At 41.7% G+C, this 19,618-nt stretch overlaps 1 protein-coding gene and 2 long non-coding RNA genes across 9 annotated transcripts in view; 2 read left to right on the forward strand and 1 right to left on the reverse strand.

Moving 5' to 3' along the window:
* The first annotated feature begins 1,139 nt into the window (after positions 1 to 1,139).
* On the forward strand, positions 1,140 to 3,211 carry LOC118375522 (uncharacterized). Its single transcript, XR_004823826.2, has 2 exons — positions 1,140 to 1,614; positions 2,684 to 3,211. It is a non-coding gene; the product is annotated as an uncharacterized LOC118375522 (long non-coding RNA).
* Positions 3,212 to 3,822: 611 nt separating this feature from the next.
* Positions 3,823 to 19,618, reverse strand: part of LOC118375517 (homeobox protein Hox-A3a-like) — a 34,898-nt gene continuing 19,102 nt past the window's right edge. The window contains exons 1-4 of one of the 7 annotated variants that reach the window (XM_035762105.2): positions 18,093 to 18,368; positions 12,474 to 12,534; positions 8,050 to 8,638; positions 3,823 to 4,802 (exon numbers count right to left, since the gene is read on the reverse strand). In XM_035762105.2, coding sequence (XP_035617998.1) covers positions 4,006 to 4,802; positions 8,050 to 8,521 — 1,269 coding nt within the window. In that variant the 5' untranslated portion in view covers positions 8,522 to 8,638; positions 12,474 to 12,534; positions 18,093 to 18,368 and the 3' untranslated portion in view covers positions 3,823 to 4,005. The other 6 variants (XM_035762103.2, XM_035762104.2, XM_035762106.2 and 3 more) reach the window with 6 other exon arrangements.
* On the forward strand, positions 11,725 to 16,567 carry LOC127909264 (uncharacterized). Its single transcript, XR_008070522.1, has 2 exons — positions 11,725 to 11,850; positions 15,833 to 16,567. It is a non-coding gene; the product is annotated as an uncharacterized LOC127909264 (long non-coding RNA).

Here is a 19,618-nt window from a genome sequence, read left to right on the forward strand (position 1 = left end):
AAAGCGTTAGAGCTAACCATATAGACTGTGTTCATAGACGTTCTGTTCAATACAAGCATCTATGGGCTATATAGGCAAGGCTCATACATTGATACACACAACTGGGAACTTAGAGTCATACTTATTGTGGCTAATGCTCACTACGATGCCATGTTACTGTCACCCACTTGTGTGCAATACATTCATTACACATGAAGAAGTGAAATATTGTGCATAACACCCAAATACCCAAATAGCCTATACGTACGCGCGCGCGCACACACCCAAGTACCCAAATAGCCTATACACACACACGCTATACAAGTGGTGTATGTATTAGCAATCGGATTTTATACAATGACACGAACCTAATGCAAAAAATATATATTTCAAATGTCAAATTCAGCAAATTGTGCATCTGCATACCAATCATGTTCTACTTCACTTTAGTCCACAATGCTTTGGGAACCGTTACTCGTTCTCTACCTCTATAAAAGACAGCACATACACTACTCTGCATAATACTCCCGGGTTCACTAAAGTAAGGTTGACCGATATTCTAAAAAATAATCTGGTCTGGTCTTTATGCTGCTTCTCTTGCGGGTTTTCGCCGGATATGGGAGTTTTTAGAAGGCGTCTGAGGCCAGGTGTGGTGGGTGGTGGGTGGTGGGTGGAAAAGTGCAAGAATGGAGAAAAGGATCCTCTTTACATTTGATCCTTTTTTCTCACACATTTTTAATACCCCTTTGTTTTATTGCACAGTACAAACCAAACCTGCCATGGGAATAGGTCGTTTTAACGAATACATTGCAAGGAGATTCTGTAGAAGGACATGTGTATTGACTGAGCAGCTCCCACAGTGTTTGGTCATTTGCACGTCCAGTACAATCTGTGAAAGACACATTTGGAATGTTTTTTGTCAAACAGCCAGGAAGTAGCTATGTGTTTTCTTTAGAAAAAAAACTGGAATAGTGAGTTGGAGAGAGGAGAAAAATAAGTGGTAGGCCTTGCTCAGTTTATTGCTTATATACCAAACAAAGAATCCTGGAAGCCTGCGCGCGATCAATCTTACTTGCTAAAAGGTCTGACAGCTCCGTGCCCTCAGAACACATTTAAGGCTTCTAACTCTCCCCTGGATCAAATGCAGCCAGGAAGCGGGAAGAAACACTGGCCACTCAGATTAGAACACGTTTCTGTTTGCAATCACAGCTTTTCTGTCGCTTAAAGGGTGTTTTAAGACATTAAAAGTACAAGGAAAATGTAGCAGATGGGCGATAATGCGCGTAGCGGTGAGTTGGCTAAACCAACATCTCCATTGCACTTTTCTTTCTGGAATTTATGTGTGCTTGTTTACAAAAGTCCATATTTTCGTTGGAGCAAACATTTGGGTTTGTTGGAGGTGAGAAGAGTACGCAAAGGACGGGGCTGCTGAGGAGGAGAAGGATGGCTTTTGGGAATTACGCATAGGCTTTGTCTGCAAGGCAAGGAGTGGGTGGCGGCTTTCTGTGAACCCTACTCCGACCTACACACATTTTTTACAGGGTTATTCTGAGGGAATGATTTAGGACCCCTTTCCCACGGATGGAAATACAATGAACAACAATTCATTTTTTTCAAAACAAAAAGTTATTTATGGTGCGTTAAAATCTCCTACATATGAGTCAAATCAATGCTGTGTGTGTGTGTGTGTGTGTGTGTGTGTGTGTGTGTGTGTGTGTGTGTGTGTGTGTGTGTGTGTGTGTGTGTGTGTGTGTGTGTGTGTGTGTGTGTGTGTGTGTGTGTGTGTGTGTGTGTGTGTGTGTGTGTGTGTGTGTGTTTTGGATCCAGAGCTGCTCAGTCTATGCTGACAGACCAATTGTTCTAGGTTCCCCTGCTAACCATATGTCAGGATCACTGAGCTCTTGCCCTATAATATCAGTCATTTTGTCATCGTTCTAAAGGAAATAAATTCGAGTACAGCTTTTGTAAAACTTTTCAATAATCCTAAAATGCATTTGAGGGGAAACTATTAATTTACAAGTGAAGTACGTGTCTTCGATTATTGGTAGGGAAATAGTGCACCGTGCATGGTACTGAATGTTGCATCGTGTTCTGCATTATTGGTCTGTATTGACCTGCTTTATATAATTAATCAATATGCTCATTGAATTATGTTTGAAAATCTAAACTTGAATGTAGTCAAATTAATTCAATAGAAAATACGTGTTATTCTATATGTACGACAGCTTTCTTTTTCAGACATGTGTGAATTCAATTTGGGCGTGTCACAACAAAGGAAACTGAAGTACACATTCCCTAAAGATAGTCTTCAGAGAGACATACACAAGCTATACTTGTCATACTTATTTTACGTGATTGCACAATATTAACAGCTGAGATTATGTTGAATACTTTTTGCTTCTTCTAAACCTGTATAATTATTATTGTGAGCAGCGAATCCCGCGGCCCACATAGGCCTATTTAGCTGCATCAGATAGCATATAAATCAAATATTCATATGTCCTGTACTACACCCCCTTCATTAAGTCTCATCTACATCATTTACATTTGTAAATAACTATAATTATGACAGGCCATTTTATGCATCCTATAGCGCCATAATACATTTGAAACAGTTCCAACTAAAATGTAGTGATTGAATATAGGCCTATCAGCAAACTTTTCCTACTAACGGTTTCTAATTTAACCTATTTTATCCTAACAGATACTGCAGAAGATCCTCGTGAAACGTGTGTTATTATGGATGTGCCCATGCGGAGGAGGAGCGGAACAAGGCCACCGCAAGAGCTTCTGAGTTGCCCACGCGCTAGAGGAGACAAAACAAGAGGCCTACAATGTTTTCGTGATTTATTGTCACTACAAATTAAATATGATGTTATAGATTATTAATGGTATTACAGATTATGAGAAAATGGGGATAATGTTGTTTTTATGAAATAGCCTACCCTCTAAAGTCCTACCAGTTTTTTTCTACCTCACAAATTAGGCTATTTATGGGATATTAAGGTGTTTATTATTACTATTATTCTTATTATTATTCCTTCCTTATTGTAGTTTGTGCCGTTGTGTTCTACGTTCAAATTCCCTCCAAATTAAGGTTGAAAGATACATTTCTATCGAAAACCATTTCTTTATTTATCCGAACTGCAGCATGATGGAATGTATGACATTGAAACAGAAACTTGGTAATATCTTAAATATTTTTTTTTGCAATAAAAAAAATGATAATGTCTGTCCTTCCTTCCAAACGTATTGCATGATTGCGTGAGTGATTTACATTCGTAGAGAAATCAAATACCTCCTCGAAGAAAAATAACACCAACATATTATGTGCTGCTGAGAGTCGTCTGTCTGTGGTCTGTCCGTCGTCTTTCTGCCGTCAGGTAAGGGGTAGAACTAGAGGTCTGTTTCCAATAACCTTCTCCCCACATACAAAGAGCACAGGGTGGTTAAATAATACTAAAGAACTCCATATTACGTCAGAACAAAAATAAATAACACGTTGAAAGTCCAACAGAACACAATTTGGGTAGGTCATAGGCTGGAGCTTCCAGACCTTCGTTTGTGTGTGTGTGTTTGTCTCAAAAAACCCTGCACATGATTCCTATAAAGATCCTTCCACAAGTGCAACAAAATGCAAAACAATAACACAAAAACATATATTCAAATGTGGATAAATAACAAAAATGCACATCAAAAGGAATACCATAATATTTGTTCATATACCCTGTTTGATTTTTGTTTTTAGAAACAATTTAAAGATTAAATAGGTCTTTGCATTTGTGCCCCCGTGCTTGTCATATCAGATAATATGTCTGCGTGGAACAATGACACCATAGCAAATAGACATCATATTTTATGCAAAGTGATTACTTTCCTATCCTACTTCATACATTCAACTATTTAAAAAACAAAACGTAAAACAAAGAAAGTGTGGAAGAAGCTACTGAAGAAGAGAAGGAACAAAGCGATGGTAGGTCTGGAGGTATAGGACAATGGGGCGGAGTGATCCGGGGTGCATCCCGGCTACAGATGCGTAAGTTTGGGCGCTTCCTGAATTCTTCCCTGAGAATAGTGCGGCGTAAGGTCTGTGTACGTCGGGTTCGGATCACACAGTCCGTGATGGTGACTATTGCCCATAGTGATTGCTCCATTGTAGTCCATGTGTGTGGACGGCGGGTGCGAGAGATGGGTCAGGCCGAAAATGGAGGACCCGTTGTTGGGCATCGAATCGATGTAGCCTCCGCTAACATACACAGGGCTGCCCTGCTGCAACTGCGCCCCATAGCCCCCATTGCCTTGGAGAGGATGCGCGTCATACTCGGGCGTGGGCGAGCCGCTAGTCCCGGAATACCTCTTCTGAGAGGGCGGGCAGTTGTTTAGGGAGCTGTTCAAGGGAGGAGGATATGACGTGGACATACCGTATGCATTATGAGAGGGCTTATTGTAAGACGTTGGCGACTGGGACTCATAGGGGACACTGTTAACCAGAGAATGCATAGAGGTTAGGTATCCTCCACCCCCACTACTGGGAGATGGGCCGAGGGGGCTCCGAGGGGACTGTCCCCCAGGAGAAGGCATCATGCCGCACCCTTTCTGATCCTTTTTGTACTTCATCCTGCGGTTCTGGAACCAGATCTTAATCTGTCGCTCCGTGAGGTTGAGCAGGTTGGCCATCTCGACCCTGCGGGGTCTGCAGAGGTAACGGTTGAAGTGGAACTCCTTCTCCAGTTCCACCAGTTGTGCGCTGGTATAAGCCGTACGGGCTCTTTTCGACGCGGCTGACCCGCCCGGGGGGCTCTTGTCTCCTTGGCAACTCTCAACTGCGCGGAAGAGGAAAAGGAAGACAGTCAATCAGTAACCAACCCCAGCAGCAAGCACAAGAACAAGACCCACAGAGTGACAAGATACACATAGCTGATAACACACGTCTCTCCACATGGACCGACTCAAATACACATATTATTAACACATATTATTAAGAGTTCTACAAATGCAGATAAAACAGAGATGTCCCAGTAGACTGTGGATGTTACTAATTTAATTATATCAGACATATCATTAACTATGACTGTATACATGCTGAGGCCGGCTCTTAAGTGCCAGCTATGCTTTACGCAAAAGCCAAATTCAAGTGGTTATAATTGTGTGTGTGCGCACGCGCGTGTGTGTGTGCGTGTGCGTGTGCGTGTGTGTGTGTGTGTGTGTGTGTGTGTGTGTGTGTGAGAGAGAAAACGAAAGATTAGATAGGGTTGTTGGACCACATCCATACACTGCCGTGCTGTGCATTATAATACCTCCTATATCTCACTGGAGCTGTATTTAAACATCTGTATTCCTCGAGGCGCATGAGCTAAACCTCGCCATGCCTTCTCCATTGAGTCTCACCATGCTGAATGGCTGGGGCTCGGCCGCTGCACAGCAAGGTGTTGGTCTAGTTACCGTTTGTGGCATGTTGCCAACATCTAATAAATTGTACTTCTAGCTACTGTACAGCTAGAGGCTGAGCGAGAGGAATGCAGCATGCCACCATGTTCCTACTGGGCACTGACATCAGTTGAAAGTTTAGTTTAGATTTACATTTGGTTGAGTTGTCAACTAACTTGAATTCGACATGAAATCAACCAAAAATGTTGATTTAGGTTCAACGTTGGGTGAAAAAAATACAAAATTATCTTATGTAGATAACTTTTTGCAAATCTAAAGAGTTTTCCACATTGATTCAATGAGAATCACGTTTAAATTGTTGGTTGAAACCTTCTGGAAACAACATTGATTCAACCAGTTTTTGCCCAGTTAGATTATTTTTTTTAGAATTGAGGAGAGAAATATTTTCATCATCTCAGTTTCAGAAACGAGGCTACTATACTGCTGCTTTCTGGACCCCCGGAAGAGAAGCGGCTTCTTTTTTATTGTTCCTTTATTTAACTAGGCAAGTCAGTTAAGAACAAACAAGTTCTTATTTTCCATGACAGCCGAGGGGATGCCTTGTTCAGGGGCAGAACGACGGATTTGAAACTTATCAGCTCCGGGATTCGATCTTCCAAACTTTCGGTCCAACGCTCTAACCACTGGGCTACCTGCCGCCCCATACTGTTTTAGCTTGAGCAGTATGGGAATCCTAATAAAACACCGTTAAAAGGTAGGAAACATGCATCATTATATAATCATTATATATAATTATCCAAATAAAACATTCAGTAATTATACTGTTTCAAACAAGAGCTACTGCTGTAATTGGAATTATTGGCATATGGTTGAGGGTTCTGTGAATTATTGACATATGGTTGAGGGTTCTGTGAATTATTGACATATGGTTGAGGGTTCTGTGAATTATTGACATATGGTTGAGGGTTCTGTGAATTATTGACATATGGTTGAGGGTTCTGTGAATTATTGGCATATGGTTGAGGGTTCTGTGAATTATTGGCATATGGTTGAGGGTTCTGTGAATTATTGGCATATGGTTGAGGGTTCTGTGAATTATTGACATATGGTTGAGGGTTCTGTGAATTATTGGCATATGGTTGAGGGTTCTGTGAATTATTGGCATATGGTTGAGGGTTCTGTGAATTATTGACACATGGTTGAGGGTTCTGTGAATTATTGGCATATGGTTGAGGGTTCTGTGAATTATTGGCATATGGTTGAGGGTTCTGTGAATTATTGGCATATGGTTGAGGGTTCTGTTAATTATTGGCATATGGTTGAGGGTTCTGTGAATTATTGGCATATGGTTGTGGGTTCTGTGAATTATTGGCATATGGTTGAGGGTTCTGTGAATTATATTCATACCTGTGCGTAAAAAGCAAGCTTTAGAATACTTTTCTATTCAATCAGCTTTAGCTGATTTCTGCACAGCGTCTGTTTTGACGTGTCAGAGTTGGAACTACATTAGAGCGGCTCCTGACATTATACCTAAAACAGACATTGCCATTCGCTGCACTGGAGTTCTCATGAACAGAAATTCCATGCAGCCTTGTTTACACGTTCCACCACAGGAATGTGAGACGTAATCTACACCTCCATTATGATGATAGAAATACTCATTATTTTGTTTAATGATTCGTCTATTTGAGCGGCATTATTTCTATACAGCCTACACTTTCTGTGTCTGAACTTCTAACTCGAGTGGGGCGGGTGTGGCTTCGTGACAATGATCGCAAGAGCAGCTGCTCACCGATTTGACTACTCCAATGCAGTTCCACCTCTGACACCGCCAAAACATCCATCCGCTATGCGGGTGTCTTCTAAAACCGGTAAACGCTCGATCTGATTGAATCTTGGCCTCGGGTTTAAAAAGGTCCCTTTGGCATTAATTTGGCAGACATCCTGACAAACTCCTGATAAATGTGATTCACTAGATCTTCTAGATGCCTGAATGCCCCACTTATTTAACTTCTCACCAAATATATTGCCAAAAGGTGGCCATAAATAGGCCTACTATAGCCTATGGAGACAATATGATTTGGTAAGGCCATGGGAATTTAAGCGCCTTTGAACTTTGGGTTACATGTTGGTAAACAACTTCCTCCCCATCCCCTGGCTCTTCCTGTAATCAAAACAATGGAACAAATTGGAACAGCACACAACGTTGTGTGATCCCGGCCAATATGTGATGTTTATTCTAGCATCAAGTCAACGCTAGAGCATACGGACAACAAATGGTGCATGAAGTAAGGTCTAAAACTATGAGGAATGCATCACAATGGAGTATTTCTAATGAACAGAACTACATCATAATGTGTAATAAAGGATGCGTTATATATCAACATATTAAGATGACATTGGAGTATGCGTAATAGGCCTCTGGAATGCATAATGATGGAAGAACCATATGACATCACAGGAGTGTATGCGTAATAGGACAAGATTAGGATAGATAATAAGGAATACATCACAATGGTAGAACAATACTTCGTTTAGTTGTGAGGCAAACGTTTGAGAATATCAATGTATGCAGCATAATCAAACCTTCTATTCTAACCTTGGTTGGTTCTTGTTTACGCACGAATAATGAGGTGTATTTTATCACGTGTTTCATCAGTAGTGGGGGTCTAGGTCATATACCTGAGCTGGAGCTACTGGTTTTAGGCTTCTGGTTCTGACGGGATTCTTTCATCCATGGGAAGATATGTTTCCGGGTGGTGGAGGTCGGCGAGCAGTGTACGGAGCCATTTGAGTCGGCTTGACTGGAGCCGTTGCTCTTGTTCTGGTTGAGAGAACCAGGGGACTGTGACTGGAGAGGGGGTGGCGGGACAGACACCGACACCTGTGGTCGATTGCTGTCGGTGAGGACCGGTGGCTGCGCCGCCTGGATGGCCGTACTCCTATCACAGCTCTCTGCTATCTCCCCCGGCTTCTTCAGTGCGACCGAGCCGTCTGGGGACTGCAGGGAGCAGGCGGGTCGATGGTACTCACTTTCCACATGAGAGGCCCGGGGATATTGAACCTGATTGGCGTCATAACTGAAGCCATTTGCGCTTTGATACGGGTAGCCACTGTAAATTGCGGAGCTGTCGAGGTAGGTTGCCTTTTGCATCTCGCCGTTTCCCAATATTTATTTCAGAAACTGACAGGGTCTTGACACCCTTGTAGAATAACATTGGCACCCCTTGGTCACGTGACGCCTCTCCGCCAATGGCCTCCTCGGGTGAACCTAGGGTTACAAGAAGCACCGTGAGGAGAAGAAATGGTGGCGATCCATCTTACTTTTCAATACAGGGCTGACACCAGCGACTATGGAGGCAAGATAGGGACAACAGTTCTCTTGCTATTATCATTTACCTTCTGTTAACAATACAGGCCACAAAAGCATGCACAAACCTCATATCACCACCTGCACTTACGGCACACCAACTGTATCAAAATAAATAATTTTATAAAAGCATATAGCCAATTGTGCCATATTAATAATGAAATGAGAAAAGACAGTTTAACAGGTTAGTTATAGAACACCAAACGATTGGCCTATGTTGTGTACAAGGTCAGAAGGCTAAAGGTTGTCATTAGGCTTCATTATATTACATGTAATATTATTATTTGTTAGCTACATTGCACCTAAAAATACACCTCAAATCTCCCATAGGCCTAATCGTTGGACGGAATACGCGGGCCAGCCCTCAACGCGGTGTGCTGTAGTCTACCCCAGCCCAACCACCTGGCTGAAATCTCTGTCTTGGCTAAAAGCATAAACAACCACATTCCCCAGTTTTTGCTGCATATTTTTGTAGAACCAATGGATGACAGGGCCAGGAGGAAACCTGAAAAACCGGGCGGGCATCCGCGCATCTCAATGACCACGACGTGAACTTTACCTCGCAGGCCTATAATAATGGCTCCTGTCGACGCGGGCGCCCGTCCCGGTGATGTATGGGGGTCAGTAGCTGGCGGGATGCAGAAAGCGGCTGATGAACAGCTAGGCTATGGCTCGATCAGGCACACAGAGATCCGGGATGTAGCCTAGAACTATAGGGTTTACTAGCCTTCTACATGGCTACTCAAGGAAGAAGCCTAGCTATTGTGGCTACAATGAGTAGGACTGCCCAGTCACTGCTAGTCTACTGGCTGAGGTTGGCAAACTAGGGTCATATCCAACGAGATGTTATTGAAATACTATCCAATTGAATTGATAGGTATTTATTTTAGTTATTCGATGTGAGCAAATGGGTACAATACACAAGTTTGTAAAATAAAACAGTTGAGTTTTCGTTAGAGTGATTTCAGGCTTAATTAGTGAAGCCTTGTAGTCTTCATAAAGCAACAATAGGCAAACGCTTTTGCCACAGGCGCTCGAAAGGTTCCCTAATGGACATTATGTTTATAAACAAACAAACAAAAGATTAAACATAAACGAGTAACAAACTATTTTAAGTCTGAAGCTAATTTCATAGCTACTGGCGACTGGGATAGGTTCATAGGCAGATTAATGTAGGCTATTGTGGAAACTTAAATGAAAATAGGAACACATTGTATAGCATAGTTATCGCAGTCCAAAGACAGTTAATTCAAACAAATTACTGAATTTATTCATGATAAAACGGTGAAAGTGGAGAAGGTTTGTGATGTATGATATGAATTATATTTCTATTCAAAATAAATATATTACTACTTTATTAGGCTGTTGCAATGTAATACCAACTGTGGGCAATTGTAATAATAGTGATATTAATAAATCAATCGTAACAATCATAAACATTACCATTATCTTAATATACTATTACCTATAAGATATTTTAAAATCATAGAAAATGGATAGGTAATTAGTTAACTACCGCTCGTTACAGACAATGCACCACGATAAAAAAAACGGTCTAAAAACCAGACCCTCTTGCCCTCAACACACCGTAGAACGAAAATGAATTATACATCCCATCACAACATCTGCTCTTAAAGCCATGATCTGGAAAACCTATCAGAACGCTTTTTGATGCATTTCCAAAAGAAATAGTCCGGTACAAACCAGAAAGACAGGGCAGAAAAGAGAAGACAGAGAGAAGACAGACTCGAACCTCCTAATGCTCAACCCCCCGCTCCGCGCGAGAGAGAAATCTGTCTGCCTGTGTTGTGTGTGAACTCTTCCTGAACCGAGATGTAAGTCATACAGTGATAAATCACCGCGCGACACAAACTCTTCCATTTACAACCGAGAGAGATTTCTGGCCTGCTTACCTTTTCCTCTGACGACGAATGCAGAGCACAACGCAATATTTCTCATTCAACGACAAAATGGATCAGAACAGTAGTCCAGAGAGAAAGTTTAACTGGGGTAGAATCAGCAGGACCCGCCTGCACCTAGCTCATACAGGACTCATCGGCCACAACAGAAAAGGGAAGAGGCGACTGGCTCTGTGTGTAGAAGAAACGAATTCCCTTTTTTTCTATTTGACGTCGATGGGTAAACCGAGATTACGAAAGCAGGCGCGAGCACTTGGGTCGCCCAGATAAGCGCTATCTGCCCTCACGGCTGAACTTATCACATGCTAGAGCAGTGCCCATGCCTCATACCAATATTAAACCTAGGCTACTTGTGTACAAGTACGTGCACAAGTACCATGCAGACATCACCAGACCAGTGAACTCCCCCGAAACATAGCGTCACCATAGACAAGAACAATTATGCAAATGAACTAGCGCCTTGAACACAGAAAGCCACTTCAAATCGTGTGGCTCTCCTCCCCCACGTGATGAAGTAGTATGGGGAAAATATAGCATTACAAAAACCACGAACACCCATCCCCCAAGTGTTTTATGGCATTTGTTGTTATTTATTCCACACAGAATCAAATAACATAAGTACACAGATTTACGCAGCACAGCAGATGACAACAGCACATTACCATTACCAACATTTTAGCATTTTATGTAGCCTATAAAGCCTTTTGTTTAGGAATGGTACTGGGAGTTTTGGTTATTTTCGTTGCAATATTTCACCAATTTCAAAGTTCCTAGGATGGAATAGGTATGTTTCCTGAATGGTATAAAAAATAAATAAACGATGCGTTAATGAACAGGGGACGCCGCAGATCAAAGCCTTGGTCGGGATGAACCAAGGAAAAGACCCCCCATCAGGCTCTTGGTGAGAAAAATGGAAAGGAGGTACACCTCCAGAAGGGAAAACAGAGGAGGGAGACTAAAGAAACAGGGGGAGAAAGAAACCGAGAGAGTATGGGGAATCCCTCTGCATGTGAATGCTGACGTTTGCGGCCAAGGCAAAAATATGTATGTCCTCTTGTATCTTTAGGCAGTAAACACGTCTTGAGCACTGCTTCTCTTGTCTTCTGAGGCCGCAGGATGGATGGATGGAAGGAAGGACAGAGTCAGCCACACAGTAAAAAGATATAGACTAGAACATTCGGACGGCGTGGGAGGGTGAGTGGGACAAATATTCACGTGTGAGGATATTTTTTAGCAAACATTGCCTTTCTTTTTCAAGGCAGAATAATGACTTGGTATAATTTTTTTCTCCTTTGTGTTTTCCCGAAATGCCGAGTCGTGATTTCCATTAATGTGGGCCCTAACTACGAGCTGAGATGTCATGGAGATAGTGGGAACAGAAGGCAGATTGATATTAATACAAAAAGGACGAATACAACCCATCAAACATTGTTGGGCTTTTTGGCAGTAGCGTTTTGCTAAGTTTACAGCAAGTTACGCGTTGTCTATAGTCTACGCCTAGGCTGATGGTTTTCAGAGATATGATTTAATTTTAAAGGAGCAAGGCAAGAGGTGCGATTCCCCCCATAGTTTTTATAGTGACAAATTAGACTACAAAAGACATGTGGAAGAGAACGAATTATTGCTCTCAGGAGTTTCATATCACCACAACAAGCTGTAGGAAATGTAAGTTACAGGCTATGGATGTGTGTGTCTGCTACACGCATGTGTGTGAGGGCAATGGAATAGGCGTCTATGTGCTACTTATTAGAATTGAATAAGGATATGACCATCAAGCATTTGTAACATAAATCGATAAGGACATAATATGGACTTACCGATGGCAGGGCAGGATCTCGTGAAGACTGTAGGATGGATGGGATTTATTTAGGCAAAATTCTGAAAGAAAAATTTAAATTAACGTTACTAGAGCCATACTGTTTTTTCCCTAATAAACCTATAGGTCCAGGATTACACTTAACATTTAAATGCGTATCATTATCGATAAGAACAATATGTATGCTATAGTAGCTTCCTACCATATTTTACAAGATAGTAGATAATTAAATTAAGTAACAATCCATCAATTTCATTTTGAACAATAAATTCCTACAACATTAACCGACAAAATAAGTCACGCAAATGTATCAAATGTAGTTGAATTGTGATATGTCCTGCAAATGTAGCCGCTATTCAAAAAGCCGAAATATTGTGTCATTTTGTAGTCATATTTGTTCGTTTGCAACAAAGTTAGTTAATGTTCTTTAAATAAGACATATCATCCACATTATCATAAATAAAAATAACACACCTTTAAAACCAACAATCAGATGTATCGTTCAATTTTCAAATGATTTTTCACAAATTACAAAACTATCCTGAAAACAATAAAGTAGCTTGCACTTTTGTACAGCTTCTCTATTTTTGGGTGTATCTTTCTCCACCATTGGAATTGGATCGAATAGTCATTAGCTCTCGCGCAACGGCTGCCCCATGTCCCCGCGCCCATAAATCACACTCGAGCGCCATGACCTCAGCGCGGCCGCGCGGTCCTGGATGGCACTCCGTCTTCCATTATATCCTCGTTTCCCTGGCGGAGCGGCACAACCCTACAGCTTTTCTTAACTTTTTATGGACCTCGATTTGATTTATCCTTTCCCGAGAAAACCCATGGATAACACCACAAATTAATATATTTTATAGGGAAAGGAATTACAACTCCGAGCAGGACGTCATGACTGCTTTCACCTCCTGTTTTCTTCTTCTTCTCGCCAACAGACGTTCAAATGGCTGGGTTTATTTGCAAACGGATATGTAGGCCAACTGAAAATCTGATGTATCTGGCTATGGCTGCCTAACCTGCATACGGTTCTCTAGCTGAACAAATAGCGAGTCTCTGTAGCATAGCAGAGGAATCTGAGGATTCTGATGAAAATTAAACTGGGGAAAATTTTAATTATATATATATTTATTTTTGGGGGGAGGGGGGATATTTAAAACACCAGTGTAGTTTGGCTACACCATGGGATGGGAAATTGTTATATAGGCTTGGAAACGAAGCTCAAATGTTCCCACGGTATAGTGAAGGAAATATCAGTGAAGTTATGTTTAATGTAATTTATTTTAGTAGCCAAAAACGTGAATATCGATACTCTTTAAAGATGTTCCAGTCTTAGTTTTCCAGCCAGGCAAAACCATGGAGTCTTTTTTCTTACTGACCTCTGCTTCTCGCGGCAATAACTCACGACAGTAACGAACAATCGACGGAAATACCTCAAAATAAAATCCATCCTCCCGAAGCACGAGCTCTGACTCTGTCCGCGAGGAAAAACATATCCGTCCGTGACAGCACTATAATACCGTCCACAAAAACCAAGAACATCTTTCTCTCCTCTTTCCCTCTTGCTTCCTCTCGTTGGCAAATGTCTAGAAAGCACCGACTCCACTCATGGAAAGTGGGGTGACGCGCGCAATCGTTGTATGGCCAGACCGGGGCTCCGGTTTTTTCTTCGTGCCATAACACTGTGTTATGCGCCCTGCTCACGTGACACAACGTCAACTTAAATCCCTTTTATTTGAGCCTGTGAATCATTAATGGAGGCAGTCATTGCCCCTGAGGAGAAACGGATCACTTTGGAGGGAGGATAAAGAGGGTGGATGACACTGCAATGTATCTGCCAAAGGGACATATCTCTCGCAATGCCACTTTACATTCACACGTCACCCGATTCCAAAGCGTGTGTGTTCGGTCGGTTTTGGAGGCTTTCGAGTTGCGCAGCGGTCTAAGGCACTGCAACTCAATGCTAGAAGTTTCACTACAGACTTTGGTTCGATCCCGGGCTGTCTCACATAAGGCCGTGATCGGGAGTCCCAAGGGGCGGGGCACGATTGGCTCAGCGTCGCCCGGGTTAGGGAGGGTTTGGCCGGAATAGGCCATCATTGTAAAATAATAATTTGTTCTTAACTGACTTGCATAGGCAAATAAAGGTTAAATATCTGTAGTGCCCATTTAAGTAAACAGTGATTGCTAATCCCGATGCCATATACTGTGATCATTGGCCAGCTAGCCTTGAGCCACTGGCAGAGCAAGGGAAGCGTTTGCCGCTGCGGTGTGACTGCGAGATACAGAGAGGTCTTTACGGGTGGCGGATGGATCACTCAACACCTGAGTCACCCCTTACTATTTTATTGAGAGATAAGGCTGGGGCTATTGTGTGCAGAGGCCCTCATCATCACCCCACATCCCGAGCTATAGTCTACAACCACTCACTCACACATTCAGACAATAGCCTACATGCTGGCGGACCAATGGAAATCAAATGTCTTATAGTTAGTTACCTGTCCGAATGCTGAGTTAAAGGTGTGCGCCCCGGTAGCCGGGAGGTGTGTGTGTCAGTCAGTCAGTCCTGAGCTGAGAGGGCATAGTGCATGCGGGAGCTCATTGAACTGAATATTTACCCCCCTGGTCAGTGCAGGGACCCTCCATTCATCCTGCAGCTCTTATGCATTCCCTACGGCCAGTTGAGTAATGCTGGAAATTATAGGTTCGCACAGAGGTCATACTCAAGGATCAGGTGGTAATATGGCAACTAGCCTACTTTTATGAGATGAGGGCCAACGACAATAGTAATCTTTGAAATAAATTCATATTCTCTTGCAATCCATAATAGGTCCACAATTTAAATTATGAACGTATTGTGGCGCACTACATGATATCGTTTAGCCTTCCCGGGCATTGCCTAAACCTTGACCGGAAGAGCAGCCCTTCTCTCCGCACCGTTTGGCGCTTGATTTCCGTCAACACTGAGCAGCGGGCGAGGAAATGTTCCTCCACCATAACTATTAATCACGCCAAGCGGACATGGAGCGCATCCCCCTCCCACATCACAGCACCCTTTGTCTTCTCAAACTACAACTTGAGCCGTTTAAACTTTTAAAACCTAAACAGGAGGGAACCATCTCTTATCAGTTTACATTTCAGACCACTTTATGGATGATTGGGAGGGAGGAGGCTATGCATTTATTATTTATGTTGGATTAGAATTAAGGGGGAATCAGATTTGATTCGCATTAATTCATGTTCTAGTTTTTGTGAAGAGGTGAAGTCATTTAAACTCATTTTTAGAGTTTGGCCTGTACTTTGGGATACATTTTAGTGATACAGAAATGTGATTAATATCTTTCTCTGTTCTTCTAGTTCGGCCAGATTTGCATACCACTCCACCAGCACGGAGAGCACGTGTATTGCAACACCGTAGAGCGTCTGGGGCTGAGCTGACTGTGGACGGAAAACAGATTCTTTCTCCCACGCCAACTTTCGCCACCGCACCTGAACTTTTCCCTGACCCAAACCGAGGCGCAGAGAGTCGAGTATGAAGTTATTTTGGTTCAAAAACAAGGAGAGGATGGAGACTATATAACCAATAAGAGCTATACCTTCCTTTTCAGCTGGGAACGTTTTGGGTCCTTGTTTTTAACGGGCTCTTGTTGGTTTCAGCAGTTGATTAACCTATGTCTTGGTTTGTATGTATACATATATTAAAGTTAGTAACATAAAGCTTGTAACCTAAATCCAACTTCCAACATTTACCGGCCTTGAGCTGTAGACTTGAGCCGTAGACAGTCCTCTCCACACCGCTCCGTCACTGGATGTTCGCCAGACTGCGGTGCATCTCCACAATGTTGACATTTGAAGCTCTTAACAGCGAGCCTTGGGTTACCGATACACTCAGCAGAAGATAACTCTTTCTCAGGGGTTTACATCGGCCAACATCAAGGCTAATGCGAAATTCAACGCCCTAAACTGGTTTGGCGTGCATGCTAAAACAGAGAACCCTCGGTTGATCTCGCTATACTCTCCATAACGGACGGACTGTTGTGGTGGTGGTTTGTTTCAGTATGTGCTGTAGAAATAAAATTGTAGTGGTAATAATGTTGAATTTTGGTTGTTATATTTTTTCATGCATTTCCATTGTAACGTTTGATAGTTTATGTTATATATATTTAGTGTAGTGAAGAGCTAATTAAATAAAGCTAAGAACAAAACACAAAACGTCTTAATTTGACCTCAGAGCAATAATAATACTGGAAAATAATCATAATAATAATAAATTGAATTAGTTCTGGCTTTAACTCAAACTAATACATAACTAATACATAACGCTCAAATCCATTTTAATGTATTTATCATTCTTAAAACGTATATTGCATGCTACATGAATCTTCCGTGGTCTTTCGTGGAGAGGATGAAGATATGTTCATGTTTAACTGAGTTCTTGGCTGTTCTTTGTGTCTTCTCTGTTTGAGGCGCCCTTTCAACAATGTGGACAACACATTAATGCCCAATAGCCTACTGATATTTGCCTTCTAAAATCTTAGCTACACGACGAAACATACGTTAAAATGCACATAAATTACTAATTTTAAAAGTATATTTTTTTACTAAATGTTTAGTAAACAGTCATCTTTACCTAATGAAGACTGAATACAGCTTTTCAAACAACAATTTTTACCAAAATCTAACAATCCTTACAATTCAATAAAACGCAGTTTTATTCATACCATTACGAACAAATGCGTTTTTGTATCAAGAAAATACAATTATAAGTGACAGAGCATGCTGTGTGTGAATAAACATGGTAACTCTTCCTCGCGCAGGGTCATTGGGTCGCTTAAGGTAAGGTATATTGTGATCACGTATCGAGTTAATTGCATTGTTTCTTTACAATTACCTTATTTATTTCTGTGCTCTACAGCCTTGAATGTAAGCCACAGGTAATGAGCGCACAAGTAGTCACACTGCATCTCTTTGTCAGTCTCAGCAGCATTATAACAACGGGATATCGTTTCATCTTTTATACGTTTATTTTACAATATTATATGAGTTCTCTCAACGTCTATGCCACGTTGCAATTACATATCAACCTCCTCGGTGTTTTTTGAGTATTTTTAGGGTACATCTGCGCATAAATACGATGTTATGGAAAAGCACAGATGCTATACAGAAGTTTGTACTTTTCCACATTCTGAAGCGCCTGTGCATAACCTCTCGTCCAACTCTACCGCCTAGGTGTGCGCCTTAAACACGAGCTGAATGCATTATTCGACCATAACAACTACCTCTAGTCTACTTTCATTGAACTCCTACATCTTCATATTCAGATTCCAGGTAACCATTTAGAAATTGATAGTTTTAAAGTTAGCCAATGACTACATGGCGGTTACGGTTACGCATTTTGGCCACAAGGAACCAGTCACCTCGCAGAGGAGTCTCACCCACAGAGCTGCGGGTTAACATGAGGTTGGTGAGCAAGAAAGCCTTATAACAAAATAACAGCTGAATATACACAATTATAAATCAATCCCAACCAAATATCAATGACCTGGACAGTTACATTGGTCTCAAACTTGGAAACAGCACAAATTATTCAGGAAAGAAAATGTCAAAGTCTACTCACAATCAGACATGACGGCCTCTATCCAGCAGGGAAAAGATGGTAAGGAGCGAGAATTTAGCAGAAGGAAATATTTGATTCGTGCTCCGCGGTGGATCACTTCAAATGAGAATACTGCCGATTTTCATATCTATTTCTGACCCGAGGGCATTCATTATTGAATAAGTCACGTGAGCAAGCATATTAACATTTTAGTACATTGGGAGTGACCTCTATTCGGGTTTTAAATGAGCTCAAATGTCTAATTTAACCATCTCGAAATCGTGAGAGACTGTAAAACATGTGCCAATCATCCAAAATGGCAATTTCTCAACTCCACCTCTGCGCCATGTGCTGGCACAGAAAAGGCCTAGACTAAGTTGGCAAGATACTTTTTTGTCATTTAATTTGTTTCCTTAATACATTACATTTAATTGCACTTGTATCCACTTAAAGCGCAGATGGAGATGTAGATGTCTGAAGATGTAGCCCTATCATGCATTCCATTCCGGCTGTGCCCAAAGCCACTTGATAAGAAAACACTCATTGTACATGCTATAACATTCCACTCAAGCCTACATTATATAATGCCACATAGTCATGGCTTCTGTGTATCAAGGATGGACCATGGATGCTTGTAAAGTCGAATCCCGAGATTAAACGTACTTCTGATGGAAAACAATATTATGGCCTTGAATAACTGGTTATTCATTTCGTTCACATATCCCACTCGCAAATCACTGTTAGAGGTTCCATTATTATAACAGACTACCTTTAATTTACTAGAATAATGTAGATCATTTGGAAGGGTCAACTAGGTCCTAGATATTATGGCTACAGTAAATTGAATATGTTGTTTTCTCTAATAGGTCTAAGCGTGGTCTATCTCAATCCTTCCTTTCGCACACATGATCTGACAGACGTGTTTGTGTGACGAATAGCAGCTTAGACTATTTTGAGTAAATTAGCAGCACGGTTGCACACCTACACGTCATTTTGTTTCCGCAAAACAAAAGAAAAAGCCACGGAGGTCTGGACATTGTGTGTCGTAAGGTCAGGGGTCACGCGGAGTGCTCCGAGTCGATGATTGGCCAGAGACGGCCGTGTCCTCCAGTTAAACCCTCCGATTGTTTGACTGTATCAGGTAGTGACCAACACTCACACGCTGGTACACTAAGGTTTGAGGGGTAGATGCACTTCATCCTTATAATTACAAATGAAAACAGTAGCAGCCAGATACGTGGGTGGACAAATACTTTGATAGAACAGGCCTCTATGGAGCTACATAATACATTGGGGGACAATGTATTACTATGGTAGTATCCTATTCGCAACACTCTCATACTGTTGTAAGGCTGTCATGTACAGCTCATGTACAGCTAATTTACAGATGATCAACAAATCTGCACACATTATTCCGTTTGGATCGAATACCCGAGCTGTCATGGTAAAAATCTATCGTTCCCTGAACAAGGGAGTTAACCCACTGTTCCCCGGTAGGCGGTCATTATACATATGAATTTGTTCATGGCATGTCTAATTAAATAAAA

Source organism: Oncorhynchus keta, chromosome 19, assembly GCF_023373465.1.
Source record: "Oncorhynchus keta strain PuntledgeMale-10-30-2019 chromosome 19, Oket_V2, whole genome shotgun sequence".
In the NCBI taxonomy this organism is placed as follows: domain Eukaryota; kingdom Metazoa; phylum Chordata; class Actinopteri; order Salmoniformes; family Salmonidae; genus Oncorhynchus; species Oncorhynchus keta.